General features: G+C 41.7%; 1 protein-coding gene across 1 annotated transcript; it reads right to left on the bottom strand.

Annotated features, from left to right (window-relative positions):
* Window positions 1-668: 668 nt before the first annotated feature.
* Window positions 669-18,887, bottom strand: LOC131969976 (bridge-like lipid transfer protein family member 2). Its single transcript, XM_059331211.1, has 40 exons — window positions 18,663-18,887; window positions 18,232-18,369; window positions 17,944-18,070; window positions 17,251-17,300; window positions 17,006-17,147; window positions 16,805-16,923; window positions 16,651-16,711; window positions 16,395-16,578; window positions 15,324-15,447; window positions 15,083-15,207; window positions 14,910-14,977; window positions 14,673-14,809; window positions 13,538-13,692; window positions 12,908-13,101; window positions 12,501-12,792; window positions 11,692-11,897; window positions 10,561-11,611; window positions 10,225-10,416; window positions 9,545-9,747; window positions 9,188-9,306; window positions 8,870-9,093; window positions 8,570-8,760; window positions 8,265-8,364; window positions 7,945-8,144; window positions 7,560-7,857; window positions 7,316-7,473; window positions 6,769-6,975; window positions 6,197-6,296; window positions 5,927-6,109; window positions 5,698-5,819; window positions 5,437-5,592; window positions 5,220-5,341; window positions 4,955-5,135; window positions 4,535-4,621; window positions 3,271-3,381; window positions 3,052-3,187; window positions 2,610-2,734; window positions 2,419-2,520; window positions 1,599-1,733; window positions 669-1,193 (listed from the first exon to the last, which is right to left on the bottom strand). Exons 2-40 carry the CDS (start codon window positions 18,300-18,302, stop codon window positions 1,008-1,010), a joined length of 6,744 nt encoding a protein of 2,247 aa, XP_059187194.1. The 5' UTR covers window positions 18,303-18,369; window positions 18,663-18,887; the 3' UTR covers window positions 669-1,007.
* Between the last annotated feature and the right edge of the window lie 286 nt (window positions 18,888-19,173).

The following is a 19,173-nucleotide window of genomic DNA, read 5'->3' as shown; positions in this document are numbered from 1 at the left end:
TCGGGGATTTTTAAAATTTATTTATAGAAATGTGACAGAAATAACAGGCTTAGCAGCACAGTTAAACAACAGAAAACAACCGCGGTTACAAAAATATCAAAATACTTTGCATAAAAAAGTGCTTTAGTAATAAAATTACAAAACTCAGCGATTAGCTGCAACATATGTCTCTCTCTTTTGTTGCCACAATACCTTCAAACCAAGTGCGACATTATACAACACAAGAAATGTTTTTGCTGCTCTGTTCTTGATATATTGCACTGGGGTGAGGTACAGTCAAACAGCTAGCTGACAGATGCACACAGTCATTTACAGGTAACATAAAATCTTTTGTGGTTCTAAAAAGGCCTTCCTGTCAGAGTGACACTCATACGGCCAATTTCTTTTAACCGATAAAACATTTACTGATATATATTTATTTATTTATTTATGGCATTTCAAATTTAATTCTTTTATTTTTTACAGCTGACAGCATTGAAGGTGCTTCCAGTTGAGTCCTATTAATCTAGCAGACATACAGTGTTCCTGAGCCAGCAGGAAAAGGTGCTCTCAGTCTTCTGCATTTGTAGAAGCAGAGGAAACAGTAACAGTGAAGTGCTAGCTACACACTGAAAATCTTCCCCGCTACATTCAATGCAACGCAAGTGGTCATCATTTTGTGTATGAAATGCAGAAGGAAATTATAATGGCACAAAAAATAGACAAGATAATAATAGATATTTGGTCAAAATGGCACCCTGGGAAATCCCGAAGCTGTTTGAGTTCCTACAGGGTTTATGGCCATAAACTTAAATCAGTATTTTTTCTTTAACTTCAGCAGGCTCTTATGATACAGTACGATATCCTCGTAAACTATTTGAAATGCTCGACCAGCTCCCTTTTTCATTGTGATTCACAAAGCCAAACTGATATTCTGACCCAGAAGAGGCAGTTTTTTTCCCTGATCCTCAGTGTGGCAGCTGCTGCAGTGGATCATCCAGTCGACGTGAATGTGAGGGTTTGCTGCTTCACTTACGCCGACTGAAGATGCTCTTCTTGCTGGAGCTCTTGTCTGCCGTGCTGAGGCCGATGAGGAGCCGAGCCTTCTCATCTTCCTCCTGCTGCTGCTGGTTGTTGTCCGACTTCCCTTCAGAAGTCTTCCCCCGCAGGTCTGAGCCCGAGGCCGGCTTCAGACGCAGCTTCTCCTTTATCATCTGAGCAGCGAGGAGCAAAAAAGAACTTTTCAGTGTCAGGGCAAATTTATGTTCTTTCTGCGTCTAGTCCAGGGGTCTCAAAATCAAATTACCTGGGGGCTGCTGGAGGCAGTATCAAAATGACCAAAAAAATACAAAATTACTAAAAAAAGACAGAAAATGACAGAAAAAAAACTAAATTGCTTAAAAAAGACACAAAATGACCAAAAACAGACACAAAATTACAAAAAAAGACACAATTATGTGAGACGAAAGACGTAATAATGCATTGACTTAAAACAGCAAAGAAGAGCCCATTTTGGGTTGTGGAATCATAATTCATATTCTACATTAAGGTGTCTACCTTAAATCACAATTCATGTGGGTTTCATTTTGTGGTAAGGAGAGGAGTCAAATGTTGTGTACCTGTGCTACAAGAGCTTTCCGGCTGTCCCTTTTCACAGCCATGGCAAAGTCGAGCCACGTCCAGGTGTTGTTGTGATACTCCAAGCAGGGCAGAACCAAGTTCAGGTCCTTCCAGTCCACACTGCTCTTCTCTCCCTAAAGAACAGGAGTTAAACATCCAAAACATGTTAATTAAATCTACTAATAAATTGTTTTTGGCTTCTTTATAACATCTGAAACAAACTGTAAAATATACACATTCAGCGGCAACATTATCATTCATTTCTGTTTCGAACTGGTATAGTGCAATATTCACTCTCTTTTAGCTCTTTTAACTACTCTTTAGCTTGTATATGATGCACTATGATCAGCAGAAGTTTTCAGTACAGTGTGTCTGTTTGTCAGATTGTCAGCAGGATTACAGAAAAACTACTGGCCCAAGTTTTATGAAACTTTGTGTAAGGATGAAGGATGGGCCAAGGAAGAACCCATTCAATTCTGGATTAAATCAGAACCACAGGGCAAATACACAGAATACTTTTTGTTGCAAGATAGGACCCTTGTACTACACTCATGGTGTCAGAATAATGGGGGAATAAAATAGTTTCCTGATCATATTTCATGGCTAGCCTGATCCATTTCTTTTGCTCTTTGTTATCACTCATTGTTGTTTCTTTTTCTGCCATTATTGTAATTATTCTTTATTGTACACTAGCCTTTGTAGCATTAAAAATCCTGCACCATCACTGTTGCTCTACGAGCAAGTGAAAAATAATTAAATGAGTAAAAAGTAGCAGTCAGTGCATAGCCCAGAAACAGCTGTTGTGAAACGAAAGCCCACCTTATAGCTGACACAGAGGGGAACTTGGGGAATTTTGATGTAGATGAAGGAGTTGTTCATCGCAGCTCGCTCCTTCATTTTATCAATGTCATCAACAGGATGCTGGTGGGAGGAAATCATAAAATGCATTTACAAATCTTTATTTTCTGATTCTTGACATCTGTGCACAAACAATCAGAGAGCGAGAATACCTCTGGAGCTTTCCTGAAAGACCTCCTGACCCCTGCAGTGCGGTTCAGTCCCTGGGTGACCCCTTTGCTGGGGCCCATAGCGCCCATGGTGTCCTCTGATGACTGCCGAGGCTTGACAGGGATACCTGCGACACAGACGGCATCAGCACTGCGGCCTCTGGGTGACTCTGCACCCTACACCTTATCCTCCCACTGAGTCTCTCCCACACACACATATCAAGGTCACATCCAACGTGACAGAGCCTTTTAATAGCTCAGAGGGATGACATAACACAGTGATGGGCTATTTGATACCACACACACACATCTGTCAGAGAAAATGGAAACTATTATTGATCCGTTAGTTGGATCAGATTACAGGCTGGTGACCCCACAGACAGGCTGCAGACTGACTGCTCCTCAGCTTACTGCTGTCATATTGCCGCTGTTGACAACAACATACCTGTAGTCACCAATCTGAACTTGTCTTCCTCATCAGTGACCTCCTCCTCCTCAACATTTCTTCCCGGGAAGAAAAATCCCATCATCCTTTTGAAGAACTGGTACATGAGCTGGATGGTGAGAGGCACCACGTTCACCTGACGATGGAAAGAATTAGTAAAATCAAACAATTTTAAATGTTTAGGTCAATGTGGCTGCATGTGAATGTGATGTTCTTCACCTCAAAGTGTTCCTTAACAGAGATTCCTCCCACAGGGGGGCGCACTTTACTGAAGATACGCAAAGCAAACTGGCGTCCTGACTGGCAGTTACTCTGAGGTCGAAGTACGACCTATAAAAGAAGAAAGAGGGTGTTAAGTTCATCCTCTGTGACATTACAAAAATAATGCTCTAGTCACATTTAACAGCACATGATATGAACACAATATGGACAACACCAACAGGAGCAAGATGTAAAACGATGTGTATGCATAAAAAACATGCATACCCTTTCCCCCCACACATATAAACTAGTATTTTTTAGCTGTGAGTCAAGTTGAGACGGGAAACACTGTTTTTAGGTTGTTTGCCAATTTTGCTGATTGTTGTAATTATATTGCAAGCTGCACTGCGTTCTTTAAAATCATATGCAGATTTATTAATTTTATTTTCAATGATTTATGATTGATAAATTCCATCTTTCTTTATATTTGAGCCAACGTCTCTCTGTTAATTATTATTTTATCCTGAACTGTGAGGCACTTTAAAAGCAAGTTTCAACATGAATGCTATGAATTAATCATTGATCATCATTCTGTCATTTAATAATGATGCTGATTGAAACTTTACCACAATGATGTTTTGTAGAATCGTGATGAGTTAGGGGTGGGGATGCTACAAATATCCACAGCTGTACATAATAACTGTTGCTCTGGCACTGTTGGAAAAGCTGGCTGATGGGACACAGTTGGTGAAATTGCGCATCTTCTTTGCCGTATTTCTCAATGACAGGTCTAATGAATGGTGGAGTGGGAACAGCTTCTGATAAGCAAACAGCAGTTTAAGGGCATTTCTACATCCATTAATGGCTGACTGTGGGTGTGGAAATGAGGCCCGTGCACATGCACTCAGCTCAATGATTGGGATTTATAAAACACAATCAGGCATGTGTGGCTTTATAACTGATGAAAAAATGCAGATGCAATGAATTCTTGAGTGTGCATGCAACACTGATTATGAAAGTCCGAAGAGCCACCGAACAAGATGGAGTCGACACAGACGAGACAGAAGTCTTGTCGCTGTACGAGCACTTTACATACCCTCACTCGCTGCACAGAGGAAACCAGGCAGAGTCAGAATAAATACACTACATACTGCAGGGTTTTGTCTTTTAACATGTTGACAGCTTCACTCAGAATAATCAGCACCAAAAGGATGTCATTTAATTTTGTTGTATTAGGTTGAAAATGTATTTAAGTCAAATGAATAACAGGAGTCAAATGTACCTTATATGCTGCGTTGGGAAGCAGGTTGTTCATTGTGAACCAGCCCAACTCCAGAAGATGCTCTGCTGTGTCGTCAGACTTGTTCAGCTGTGGGAAGAAAGTATTCACAATCATCAACATTTACCATCAATATATACTCATTAAGTATACGTTGTGACAGCAGTAATATATCTTGGGATACTGTGGTGCATATTGATATGGTAAATATTCCTGTTGTTGTATGATAGTTCTTGAAATAAAGAAGGCTGGAAATGGGTAAACGAGCTTGGGAGGGAGGCAGGGAATGTTTTTAAGGAGCAAATAGTAAACGGACAGTATCAAAGTATCATAACGGACAGCTTTCAGGTAAGATTTCAGCCCTGGATGGAAGATAAAAAGCAACTCTGCCGTTATGTCAGCAGTACGATCGTCATCGCTCACCTTACTGTACATAAATCTCTGCAGCTCCAACTCAGCGATGCCAAGCTGGCCGTCCTCTTCAGTCAAACACCAGCGGGCCTGGGCAAAATAAATCTCTGTTCTCCTCACCACACTCACATCCTCTGGGGGCTTACGCAGCTCCAGTTTGTTTGCCCGTTGCAGCTGGAAGTCCTTAAAACACCTAAAAGACAGGGAATACATATTTATTTTGACCTGTGTGCTGTATTTTATCAGTATTAAATGCTAATGAGTGCTGATTAGAGACCTGATGAGAATGTTGAGCTCTTCACTCTTCATCTGCATGTCGTTCTTCTCCTGGTTCAGCTGGTTCTGCAGTCTGTTGTTGATCTCCATCAGTTCATCGCCGCTCAGTTCCTCGGGTAGTGCCTACAATTGAAAGAAATAATCATCATCTTTTCAGGATAAACACACAGTTTTAAGCGACAACTCACATTTAAGGAGGAGAGCATGATGTGACTCACCCTGATGTTGGAGTAAATCTGTTTCTCCAGGCGTCTGATCAGCGCGAGGTGCTGCCTGACAGCCTCCTGGAGGTGCAAAATGCTGCTGCGCTGCTCCTCGGGGTTACTAGAAATTTCCAGCTGGAAGCGAACACGCTGCTTTTTCTCACTGTGTTCCTACGAGTTCAGAAGATTAAAAAATGAACATAAAAAAACAAAGACGAAACATCAATAAGGATATGGAAATGTTTTGTAAAGTGGCTGTCTGAGGCTGCAGCATACCTTGCGTCTGGGCTCCACGTGTAACAGCAGGTTGTTGACGATGTCCAGGATCATAGCGTACTGAACGGGGTTAGTGGAGATCTCAAGATCGTGGTGAATGAGGGTGAAGGTGTCCACAGCCCCTGTTAAATCAACATAATGAAACTCTTTAAAGTTCATATATGGTGACTGTCAGCTGCATTCATCCTTGCTGGCTAAAGATGTAGATTGTGTAGTTGGCCAGACATACCAGCCTGTTTTTTCAGCAGGTCTTCTTTCTCATGGTTATTCCTCAACTCTGGTGGTTTGATCTGAGTGGCCAGCTCCGGGTTGATGTCGTGACTGTAACTGATGTAGTGCATCCGGCAGCTACAGCGTGAGATGATACGCTGAACTTGCTGAGTCTCGTTCACCTGAGCTGGCAGGTTCCAGTCTACAGACACAGAAAATAAGAGTGAGAGGCTGTGCGGACTATCATATTTGTAATCAAGAAGAATCCTGTGTTTGAGAAGTTATTTACCTGTAGTGGTGCTGACCATTCCTCCCACAGCCTGGCCACTCTCCATCAGCTCCAGCACTGAGTCCAGGTTACGCTGCCTGTGCTCTTCAATGTTTTTCACCTTAACAAAACATTGCAGCATAACAAGCAAATCAGAGAAAGAACAGCACTCCACAAAGATGAGTAAATATCAGCCTTGATGCGATATTTTAGTTAATCTTTCTTTATTTTCAAATCAGGCTTCTTATGTCATACTACAAATTAGAATAACATACTATGATAATGATATCTGGTAATTTGCAGTGATAGTTATAACCCAAAATCATGGCATATATAACTTTTCCATCTTCTATAATGCATTGCAAACCATCCGAAATGTTAATTTAAAAGCATTTTTTCGTTTAAAAAAAAAAAGCCCAAAATGCACAATTTATCACAGCCTTCACAAAAACATTGCAAGATTTCCGATGGTCTTTGAATGAATCGTGTCATGAACGTTTATATGACTACGCTGCTTTGTACTTCTCATGTTTTATGTCTCACTCAGGCCTTTCGGTCCAATGTTACTAATGTAACTACAGAGCTGTGCCTACCTCCAGCCACAGCTGTCTGTCCTCTGTCTCAGAAGGGCTGGGCTCCATGGTGGCAAAGTACTGCATGCCATCTAGCAGACAGGTCCAGGTGGTTTTCTGCTTCAGGGTGTCGTTGTACCAGGATGGGTGGTGCTCACACTGGAGCAGCTGAGCCTTGGCTGCAGACACCAACACACAGCCTGCAGTCTCCGTGCCACGCAACATCATCTGGGTAAAGCCAAGAAAGGAAGAAGAAGTAGAAGAAGAAAATATTAGGCCTGACCGACTTGCATTTAACCAGATCTGGTGAAAATCTCAATTAGGGAAAGAGACACATGTCAATGCAAAACAAATGGATGTGACCATTCACATACTTGTCCCTAAAATGTTACAACTTTTATCACAACACAGCTGTATGGTACTGCAATTTTCCATAAAAAGTTGCTGAATCTTGAGGTGGGAAACTGGGAACTATCAATCCCTGTTATCGTCAAAAAATGCTCCTCAATATTTCATGGATAGACTGCAAGTGTGAAAGGGGGCTTAAAACAAAAATAAAGGCAGCTACCTGACAGTTGACCAACTCAATAAACCAGTTGCGGTTATAGACATCATCGGTCTGACAGGCTGCGATGCCACACAGCTGGTCGCTGACACCTGAATCCTCCTCTGAAAACACCACAAACTTGTCTGTTTCCTCTATCAGCTTCTGGAGCATCGATGTTCCTAAAAATTAAGTGGGGGGAAAAAAGAGGTTAGAGGTCTCAAAAGACTAAGCTGTTGTCTTTTTCTTTGTCAGGCTATTTCCCCACCTTCGTTTTGACTTTTTTCTGCTCGGCTGACGGTGGGCATAACTGGTGTGGTTGGGGCTGTGGTGGGAGAGTAGTTGGAAGGAGTGCGTTTGAGCTTCTTGGTCTGCAGCTGCGTGTCGATCCTCAGACCCTTCAAAGCTTCAGTAGAGAGATTTCTCTTCAGCACAGATGCCTTTTTATAACCGTCGTACAGCCCAAAGGCTATGTTCCTGTTAGTGGTGGTCCAGGAAGCCCGCAGGTCCACCAGGCGCAGTTTGTGAGTGTACGAGGCATTCGTCTCATCCTTCTGGTTCACCTCCTGCCAGGAATTTTGAAGAAGATCTTGATTATGAAACCATGAACAGTGTAGAGCAAGCTTGTGCTGCAGCCACCTCTGGGCTCTTACCTCCTCTGTGCGGTTGCTCTGTCGCTGGTAGCTGAGGGAGGACAGGCTGAGCAGGTGAGTCTTCTTCACCTGCGCGTTGAGCTGGTGGTCGGCTGTCTCGTCCCAGGTGGAGGCCATCAGGTGAACCGTCACCTGAGAGAGCTCGCTAACCATCTGAGTCACATTCCACTCAGAGATCAGCCTCCTCATCACAGTGCCAGCTGAAAGACAATAGAACTCACAAACTAAATACAAACTACTTCAAGATCTATTAGGAGACTAAATGAATGTTCTTATGAATATTTTTTTTTTCTTGAATGGTATCATGCAAATGCCTTTACCCTGTGGAATAAGCCTCTGTGCCCCTCGAGTGAAGACGTGGCCTTTGTTGCACTCCACTTGGATACCTCTCTGCTGGGCGAAGGAGGCCCAGTAATGCACCTGAATGACACACAATATGAAGAAATGTATACATATGGTACATATTAGGTTTAGAGAAATAAAAGGGAAGAGCTCAGTGAATTATCTGTAAGAAATCAAGGAACAAAATGTCCCGTGTACGTGACTGCAAATGCAGATTTCATAGTGAAAACAAAGCAGATTTTTAGTGTGCTGTTGCTGGAAGGCAGCCTAGAAAAACACTGACTTGTAGTTGTGGGAAGGCAGCTGTGTAGGACATCTGTTTGTAGTGCTGACCCAGCTTCTTGCGGATAGGCCTGAGGCTGTGGAAGAGCTTGCCTCTGCAGATAGGTCGAGATACACCCGTCCATGTGGCCCAAAAGTTCTGCATCCAGCGCAGAGTGCTGCTGTACAGCAGGATTCTTGGATGGTAGGGTTCTAAAAAGAAAATAATATATAGTTTTCTACACATAAATACATATGATAGTGCTATTCATGCCTAAGGGGCTTAGCTCAGCTAGACAGAATATCTAACAGAGCTGCGTACCTGTGCCACAGTGCTGGTTAAGGTCCATGGTGATGGAGAGGTTGAGGTTCTCAGAGCGAAAGGCTCTGTAGGAGTCATGTGGTTGTCCTGAGGTCACGTCTGCAACGTTCTCCGCACAGCAGAGCATTACAGCGTGGTGGTCATGGGGGTTTCCATGGCAGAGCCATTGGAGGTCAAGGGTCATACACAGGTTGGGCAGGTGTAGAAAACAGATATCATCATACCTAGTTTAGAAAAGAGATGGTGATGTTAATGAATGATTCACTACAAATACAGTGAAAAGTTTTGTATATTTTCACTTCTGATGCCTTCACTCACTTTGATGCTGTCCTGACATTTACGTCCAAATCTCCTTTAAAAACAAACTGACCAGGGTTCCAGTCAAAGTTCAGCTTATTCCACTCCCAGTGCATGTTTTCTGTCGTGTTGTAAGGGTCCTGTAAGAATGCATGATTTATTTTTGCATGAGATTAGGTGATAAATTTGGTTTTGAATCAATTACCAGATCAGTTACCAGAGGGATGGGTGTGAGGGTGGAGTATGTACCGTATAACAGGCACAAGTTATTAAACAAGTTATTAAAAGTTACCAGTTCGTCACAAATTATTTTGATAAACCTCTTCCTGTGCAGATCTACCAGAGAATTACAACAGGTGGGTTTCTACATCATTTTACCTCTGTAGCCAACTGATGAAGATTGGCCTGATCAATGTCCATGACCCAGCGGCCGTGCATGAGGAGACGACTTTTGTCCCACCAGGCCAGAGGAGGTGAGGGATCAACTGTGGGTTTGGTCAGCAGATCAACAGATTGGCCAATCAAAGTCCAGGCAGGGTCCCAACATGGCCCCCACACAATGGTGTAGAGAGAGATGTTTGCTGCATAAAGAGGATTTTATGTGAGAGATATTAAAAGAGTAAACCTCACTAAAAGGGGGGGCTAAAAGTATGTTCATGTATGCCTTGATTTTAGGAAACAAAAACATTTTTTGTTTGTTTTTTTGTAGTGACAGCTGCTACAAAGTTTTCAAATAATCCATTACTGCTTTGTTGTTGTTGAAGGAAGCAACATCACTCAACAGACTTTATAAATGCAGTAAACACTGACACCAAATATTAGAAAGGAATGTATCATGACTCATAAGCAGGGTTTCTCTCCCTTTGCCCCTGCAGATGCTTACTTCTACTTTTTAACTTCTGTTTTTGTCACATGAACGATTGCTGCATATTGAAAAGTTGTGACGACAAGCTGTGTCTGTCTGATAATAAACTGACAAAATTAGTTAATGATGAATGAATTAAAACTTAACATTCTGAGGATTGTGCTTGTAGAATAACATGATTACCATAACTCACATTTAAAATCATAGTAGAACTTGAGCGGTGGCATATTCCTGTGGACTGTCACATCTCCCCATGGTGGACCAAGTGGGACAATCTCTTTGCGATGAGCCCTGGTCTGTCCGTCCTGCTCCGTCCCAATCAGACGTCCAGACAGCTCCCAGTCTCGGATCTCAAACAGGTAGCGAGGGTAATCCCGAATTCTCACTGGCACAGGATAAAGATACATTATTTTTTATTAAAGTAAGCTAAAACTGTGATGTCTTTAATTATATGTTACTTTAAATTCAGTTCCATCTAAATCCCTTCTCATATCTGCAAATTAATGTTGATTAATATTTATCAACTCACCCAAATATGCAGCCAGTTTAAACTTGACTGCACGGCACCACTGGACCACCAGAGGGAGTCCGTCTCTGGGGAATGGACTGATCCTGTCGATGTCCCTCAGCTGCTCTCTCACCTTCTCTGGGCCATGAAGAGACTCATCAGCCAGAGTTACTAGCTCCAAGTCTGACACAGTCCAGGTCAGCAGAGACTTCCTCATGGGTGTGTTGGCGTAGAGGCGGCGTGAGCGTTGGATATAGATCTCAATGTGCTTTTTCTCCAGTGAACTGTACAGCTCTTCGATTTTTCTGGCAGGGAGAAGTTCTCCATGTTGCTTACGCAGGTCTGCCACCTTCTTATCCAGAAGCTGAAGACGCTTTGCACTTTCCTTACTCTCATCTTTCATGAGCTCGTAATTGTCTCGCAGCTTGATTTCAAAAATGTCGTCCAGGAAGACAAACGAGAACTGGCTGATTTTGATCACGACGTCGGGAGGCAGAGGTTGGTCGCTAGTGGTTTGGCTTGAGGAGCGATGCAGAGTCTTCAGCCACTTCTGCACGCTGATAGTCATGTCGAAGGTGTTTGAGAAGTTGTACTGGTAGGGGAACTCGACAGTCATAGAGGGGGAAGTGAGGACCCAGACACGGTTATGAGGAGTGGTGAGGAAGGGGAAGGTGTCTCTGTGCAGCTGCATCTCTGTCAACTCTGCATGTGTTTGCACATCTAGATCGTTAAAGGTGACGATATTGTTGCCATCAAAGTTGAAGATCAAGGAGGGAGAACGTATATGCATGGAAGCAGTGTGCTTGGTGACTGAGAGGGATTCTGTGTGCAGGAGAATGTAGTTCTGCTCACTAACATGAGCTGTCAAACGAGTGCAGGCCAGTTCAACACGCACACACAGCTCTCTACTCTGGCCTGCAGGGATTTCATCCTCTGTAGGTTTGACAGGACTGTCCTCTCCCTTCTCTCCCTGGAGCATGAGCCAACAAGCCTGAGCTTCAGTCACATGCTGATATAGGACCATGTGGTCCGGTGGCGTCCATTCAACAGTGAGCTCCTCTTCACATTGAATCTGATTAAGACACAAAATATGAACAGTGACACAGAGATTCATTCAGTCCAGAGAAATAAAACTGATGGAGATCTGATTACCTGCAAGGTGTGGGTGGTGATGTAGTGAGAAAAGGCTATCTTGGTGAGTTTGAGGACGGGGCTGGGGGTTTGGGAGGCAGGGCAACATGACTCCATGTTCTCTGTGACTGATTTGATTGCTGACAAGGTAACACCTTGAAGAGACACTGTGGAGCTTTCTGCTGAGCTGTGGACTCCGACAGTGTCCATCCGCAAAGACACGGCTCCTTAAGAGAAGACAAGGACACAACAGATGTTAATTAAAGGTGATAATAGACTGAAGAGAGGCTCCAGAGGATAATGAAGAAGCAATGTGGCATTCATAAGAGGAAGGCCTGTTACTTTATTGACTATCTCTAAATGCATTGCTGCAAAACTGGGCTTTTCTTTTCCCTGACAAAATGTATTTGTCATCATTTATGATGGATGACAACAAAGCAGAAGTCTAGGGTGGGAACAAACAATTATTTTCACTCACATTTTTTCCCACTTGTGTGATTAATTAAAATGTCAGAAAATAGTGAGAATTGCTGATTCTCAGCCTTCCAAAAGCTCAAGGTTACATCTACCAATACACCCAAAAATCTATCTTTTAATGTCACTTAATTAAATTAAAACAAGAACAGAGATTATTGAAAAGATAATTTAAACATTATTCAATGATTTTGTATACATGTCTGGCAAAGCATCAATATTATGCTCGTCTTTCAAGGTTTTACTGACCAATCGTTTGAGCTCCACAAACTCACATCTTTTTAGATAAACAGTACTGTTTATGTCCCACATAGTGAATTTCATGCAACAATCTAACATACTCTGAAAGATCTTACCTGCTAAATTTGACAGTGTGAACACATTAACATCCTCCAGACAACAGTCCAGTCTGAACAGCAGCTGTGAGGCGGGGATGGGTTGGATCGTATTGTCACTGGAGGGAGACACTGAAGCCACATCCGATAGCTGTGACCCCGTGTCACGTGGAACACAGATGAGGGACAGCAGGCGAGACAGACACAGCGCACAGGTCTCCGAGAGCTCCACCTGAAGCCCTTTCAGACTGGAGTCCACACTCAAACTTGGACAGTGGCTACTCGAGTCCATGTGGGGTCCGTTGAAACTCCCCTGGAGGGATTAAACATACACGAATATGAGAATGCCAATAAACTCACTACCTTACTAAACAAAAGAAATGTAAAAAGAATTAATTAAACATGTTTCTGATGTTTTGAGCTCCTACCTGAAGACTGAGCGAGTCTAAAATTAGTGCTTCTCCCCACACATGTTTGCCAGGCGGGTGGGGTGCTTGTTGGATATGAGACCCCTGGCCCACTCTCCACCAGAAGTTGTCCAGGGACAGCGCGGCACGTCGGTGCACATTCTGGGACTCTTTGCTCTCTGCGTCAACTTTAATGTCAAGAAGGTGCTGCAGTTCTACAGATAAAGAAGATAAAAGTCATCATTAAACATTATTCTAAAGGAAATACAGACAAAGTTGCTGCAATTTAGCAATTTAACTTGTTCTCCAAAAACAAAAGTCAACATGACTATAAAGGACGACAAGTTAATGTGTAACGTTTAAATGGCATTTTAAGATCTTATCTAATCTCTGTGTGGACAAAGATTGACACAAAAGTTTCCTGCAGAATGAAAACTGAAAGATTTACTGAAGGGAAATGTGTTGTAACATTTTTACGGGGCTTGCACATGATGTAAAGTAATAACATTAAGTGCTGTTCCTTTCTACAGGGCACTGAGGTTATACATAAACGCAACAATGCCCTCATTTTTGCTTTGTAGCAATAACATCATATGACGTTCACCTGCGTCTCTCGGTGCACGTGTGCAGCATGTGAAAGACCTACAGTACCTGCACTGGCAGAGAGGAAGCCGAGAGCGAAAGGCGTTGTGTCTCCCAGCTGAACAGACACATTAATGTTGGACACGGAGGAGGTGATCATCACAGGAGCATCCAGGTGTGGGAGGCGCCTGAGGAAAAGGAGGGTGGGCAAATAATCTAATGGACTACACGACACAATACAGAATGAGTGATGTGCAAACACAAACATGGATGAAAAGGAGAAGACAGTAAAAATGTATTAGATTATTCATTTCACTTCAGTGGGGGACTTCTCAGGAAAAACATATCCTTATTATTGCTGTCCCAAATAGTTCCATGTTTCAGTCATAATGTTGACATTTTTATTCTCATTAATAATAAAAGGCACACGCCTCTTTTGTTGTTTTTGCATGTCTATTTATTGAGTTTAAACCCCATATTTCTACATAGTTGCAGGTAAAAGTTAGGTAAAAGTAAGGCTGCATTAATATTATAGTATTACCAGTTGTAAAAGAAAAAATACGTTTTTTTTAATAGCCCCACCCAACCGACTCAATATGAGAGCTAATTCACACCACCCAACCAACAGAAATATCTGTTACTCAACCCCCTAAACCCAACTCTATGCATTATAGTAGCCCAAACAGAGGACTGAGACAAGGACAGAGATAAGGACCGAGCACTGTGGTGCTCAAGGGAGAGTGACAGAAAGAGGGGAAGAGAAGATAAGACTGTTGCATGCAATGTTTCTGTAACTTATAAAGAACTTTCTCCAAACACCTACAAGATTACCCAAACCTGTCTGATTTGCAGTGTTGTGGGTCACTCCGCACATCACCGCTCACGTGATCCAAACATTTACAGAAAATTAAAAACAGAAGGCTCTTGCAGCAATCTCATTAAGTGCATTTATATTTGTTAAAGAAAGTTTATTTTATAAAAAGAATTTCTGCATTCAAATGAAGGAATCTGTTCATTTTTTTTCTAGGTGATGATATCATAAATTATGACAACAGATATTCAAAAACTTCAAAAAGAAAACGTTGAACGTCAAAAAGAAAAATTTCAGTGCAATCCTACAGAAAATATCTGGGTATAATCCCCACCAGCTCGAGTATGAATTGCCACTCTGTAATCAAAACCTTAGATTTTTTTTGCAACTTGCCTTTTCCTGTGTGCTGCCTTCCTGTGAATTAGCTGTTCCCATGGAAATAGATTTAGCCAATGAGAGAACTCCTGGTGACGGTAGTGGATGATGCAAGTGTTGACCGTAAAAGACCCTGAAATGTCAACTGATGTCACCTAAATGTAGAAAAACACAAGAGACAAAGTCAATATAATGTGAAATATGAGTCATAGATTTAAAGAGCTTTGTAATGTGACCATCAAGCTTCTTCTTCACCTGCAGGACTGTCTTCAGCGAGTTCACACAAAGGATTCTTTGCCTACTTTGTGAGAGGAGAAGTCCATCTGCCAGTTAGAAAAAACGAGAAAAAAAAGAGAACGTGTTATTCATAGCTTTCTCCTTCATCTAACTCTCTCTGCATTGCGTCTGGCACCCAGCTGTCCACTCACCCTCTAGAAGGAGCTCCAGGCTGCTCTGGGGAAAGCTCAGCTCAGGAGTGAAGCTTTTAAGGGGAAGCTGCTCATCATCACGTCCATAGCAGACTTTTACAGACTTCAGTGTCCAGTTCAGGTGTCTGTGCCAAGAGGAAAAAAAAGTCACGCAATGTTTATAATCAATAAGTCATTCAATGGAGAATCAAACTGTGCAAAACACCAACTGCATACAGCTGGTGGTAAAATGTTGACTTGCCTTTTCTGGCTCTGCATGGACAGGGTTACATTGGTGTTATCAAATTCCACATTGACCTTGTGAGGAACAAGCCGATGGAACCGTTCCACCACCTCAGTCTGGATGAAATCAGTGTTTTCACACTCTGAAAGGAAATTAAATGACAATATTATGTTTGATACTCAAAAAAAAAGCCAAAACAAAAAGCTGATAAAAAGTTGACATTTCTGTGTGTCACATATAGTCTAGGCATACTCTGCCTTTCTCATGGCCCGAATGAGCTAATATGGGACTTCCTCTTTTTTCCAATGTAGCTTTTAATTTGTACTAAGCCTTCAGCCTCAATTTCTGCGTAACTTTAGTTTTAACACATTTATTAAAAGTTGCACTGTTTATTATGGACTCTAAGGATTACAGGAGGTGAAGTTAAACTTTTAGTAGAAAAAAATAAAAATAAAAAAATAACCTCACAGCCTTATGAGGCCATATGGATTAACACAGCCAAAATGAATAGATATAATACTATTAAAAAGCCAAAAAGGTCCCTTGTGAGGCACCCAGAAGACCTTATCAACAGATAATGAAAGAACACACCCAACCTTATCTTACTTTTTAATAGATTGCATAACCTATGCTTCATTTGACTGGGTAGGTTCAACTTTATCTATTTATCATTAAGTATGTGGACATTTCAAGCACCTACAGAGGTCAATATAGCTCTATGATGTGACCTCGGCCTCTTTTTCTTGCTGGTTAGCAGAACAGCTAAAAATATCACTGACAAGGGTAGACATCCAGGCGTTTTAGAATAAGCAGAAGCTCACTGATGTAAAAAGCCAGTGGAAACCATGGTTAATGCTGTCATGGTCATCATTCTTGCTACTTGCTGAGAGTGCAAAAGTACAGAGAATTTCCTTGGGCAATAAAAGCACAAATACAGCTTATAGTTGGTTTATATAAGTTGACATGCCCCCCACTTATACGATAAACTAAGCATTCCAGATGTCCCAAGACTGTGTGGTCATTCCCATCATTTAATTCTTAAATTACTTTTCTAATTATTCATAGAGATTATACTTTGCGTTTGCTCACCAGATGCATCCTGAGTGTGCTTTGTGGGGGACGGGGGCAGCAGGAGTTGGCTGAGAAACAGTCCTTCATGCAGCTCTGCTATAAGTGTCCTCACATTCAGGGACAGACAACCTGGCTTCATCTCCGGTAGGCTCACATCTCCAGACAGCAGCAGGCTCAGGGCCACTTCAGCCAAACATAAATCCTACAATGGAGAGTATGTTAGTCATACTTACTCAATCACAGGTTTCTATTTGGGGAAAATAGAAGAACTTACCAACTGACTGCTTTTAAGCACTTTACTGCTTAGCTGCCCGACTGAGAAGTCCCATGCCAGCCTATAATGAAAGTTAATAACATTGTAGCATGAAATGTAATAGTTAAATCAGATCAGTGGCAGACAGAAGAGTGAGTGTGAACTGCATAGCTACCTTTTGCTTTGATGGTCAAGTAACAAGGTGATTCCTGTGACCGTCATGTGCCATAGTGACTCTGACAGTGCCAGGTTCAGGACCATTACATTGATCGAGCTGATGTGGAACGACAGCAGCTGAAAACACAAGATAAGAAGAAGTGAGATGCTGTCTACAAATCATTTTAGCAAAAGATTTACCTTTTGTGAGGCTTCATACTTGTGACAGAAAGCGTAGCGTTGTGGGGCTGACTGAAATCTTCCCTGTCTTTTTTCCATCCCTTTTCTTCACCAAAGGTCTGAGTGGTGCTTGCAAGTCAAACCTCACTCTGGTTTCACCAACACACAACGCCAGGTATCTCCTGAAACATAAACATGCAGCAGCGGTCTCAAATAACTGCATTAAGTTCTTTCTGAAAGATTTTTTTTCAATCTATCACACTAACAAAAAAAGTTACAACTTACGGCAAATCCTGGTTGAGAAGTTTACTTGAAATCCATATTCTGTCAATTTCCTGTCATAAAGAGAGCCACTGTTACAAGGTTTGCATAGCTTTTTAAGAGGAAAATGCAAGTACTTTCAAGGTATATAAATTAACTATTTCCATTCTCACCACTATCATCATATCTAAATTGTTACTATTAATGCAATTGTGAAAAATAAAGAGTACAGAATTCCTTTAAAACCACATCAGGCAAGGTATATTGTCACTTTATTTTACAAGCTGTTCACATTAACTTTACTTATGTGTTTTATTATGATTATTTAATGCTTGCCAATGTCCAGATACACAACAGATACAAACAGATGAGTTTGCTATGAATGACAAGTGAACAATGATTATTACATGTGAACATTAAAATATTTTGGTTTACATGAGTTATTGTGTAGATAAAACACAAGATTATGTTGAAAATGAAGCACTTTTGTATGGAGTATATTCAAATTCAAGCATAACCCTAACCTTGAAAACATAATGGTTCAATTAAGTGACTTCCTGTGTTTGTATAAACCCTTTATAATTATTTTAAGACAGTTGACAAACAACATAAAATGTGTTCTGGCCATTACTGAGCCAAACATGTACCCCTGAAATGGGAGCAGCCGCCTTCAATGAGCTCACTACATAAATGTCATGTAAACACAGTGTGTCTTACCAGAGTATGCTGGGGGTGAAACTGGATACTAACTCCTTGGACAGAAAACAGCCCGACTGATTTGATCTTTAGATCAGCATTCAGTACAGTCTGGAAAAACCGCACAGCCAGGGTGCATATGAGCCACCTAGAAGCAAAAGACCAGAAATGTTTGATCATTTTGTACAGAATTGTTTGCAAAATAAGGAAAACCAAGGACAAGACACATCTGGGTTAAATCTTAGTTAAAGTACATGTTGCCCTTTTTTGCAAACACAGATATACTGCAGAAACCAACACATTTCTTACCTGAAAATGACACATAGCAACACAATCCCAATCAGAAGAATTAGCAGGAAGGATAGCAGCAAGTGAGACATTGTGTCCCAAGTTGTTCACACCCAGATCTCGGGCATGAGTCTCCTCTATCAGCTACAGTTTCAGCTGCTGTCAAGGAGGAAGGAGATGCATTTCAACATAACAGTTCCCTCACATTCAGGTGCTTATAGCTAGGTGTCACTGGCTGGTTGCTACAAAACAATAATCAATAACTTGGCCATCATTGTAACAGGCTGAGGCAACATTTGCTATGCAAATTCATGAGCGTCAGTTGTGTTTTTTTTCCCCAGCTAACTGCAACAGCTAGCCTCACTGTGCTAACAGCTAATTAACAAGTGTATTTACAAACCCAACATGAAATAGCTAGTAGCTAAACTTTATCAAGTGTGCAAAACCGTCACCTAAACTTAGTCACTGTTCATTTCAAACGAGTGGCAAAACAGTGGCTCGTTGTTAAGGAGTAGCAGCGTTAGCCCAAAGTAATCATACATGAAATGGTTAAAGATGTTTGTCGCCGCGTCATCTACAAATCACAAGCAAAATCTGTGCTAGCATCGTAGCAAGCTAACGCTAAAGCTAACTTAGCTAGCGTAGCAGTCAGATGCATAACTTAGCTTTCTTTCTGGTAACAGCTTTCTTTAGTTTAATTCGGTTTCAGTTAATCTTTGAAGGTTACCTACCCCGACATATTCACAGCGCTGTTTCCCCTGACAGTTAACTCTGTGCTCAGACAGAGTAAACACTCTGTACTGGTCCGCCCTGCTCAGCTGGCAGCTCATTTGACTTGCAGCCGAGAACTGTGACTAGTGGGAGAGAAGCTGGAGCACCGCCAGCAAAATACTGTTCAACCAGATATTAATATTTAACTATGCATTCAAACATGAAGGGGATTATTCAGCACTTCACCTTCTC

This window comes from Centropristis striata, chromosome 4 (assembly GCF_030273125.1).
Source record: "Centropristis striata isolate RG_2023a ecotype Rhode Island chromosome 4, C.striata_1.0, whole genome shotgun sequence".
Taxonomy (NCBI): domain Eukaryota; kingdom Metazoa; phylum Chordata; class Actinopteri; order Perciformes; family Serranidae; genus Centropristis; species Centropristis striata.
The sequence above is the reverse complement of the archived record's forward strand: the minus strand, read 5'-3'. Positions and strand labels throughout refer to the sequence as shown.

What these genes read in the sequence shown, in the direction of transcription:
- LOC131969976 (XM_059331211.1), bottom strand. Translation starts at nt 18,302, where the DNA reads ATGTCTCACTTGCTGCTATCCTTCCTGCTAATTCTTCTGATTGGGATT. An exon ending in TCCATGCAGAGCCAGAAAAG is followed by an intron (nt 15,208 to 15,323) that starts GCAAGTCAACAT and finishes CTCTTGGCACAG; the next exon opens with ACACCTGAACTGGACACTGA. An exon ending in AGATTTACTCCAACATCAGG is followed by an intron (nt 5,342 to 5,436) that starts GTGAGTCACATC and finishes TTTCAATTGTAG; the next exon opens with GCACTACCCGAGGAACTGAG.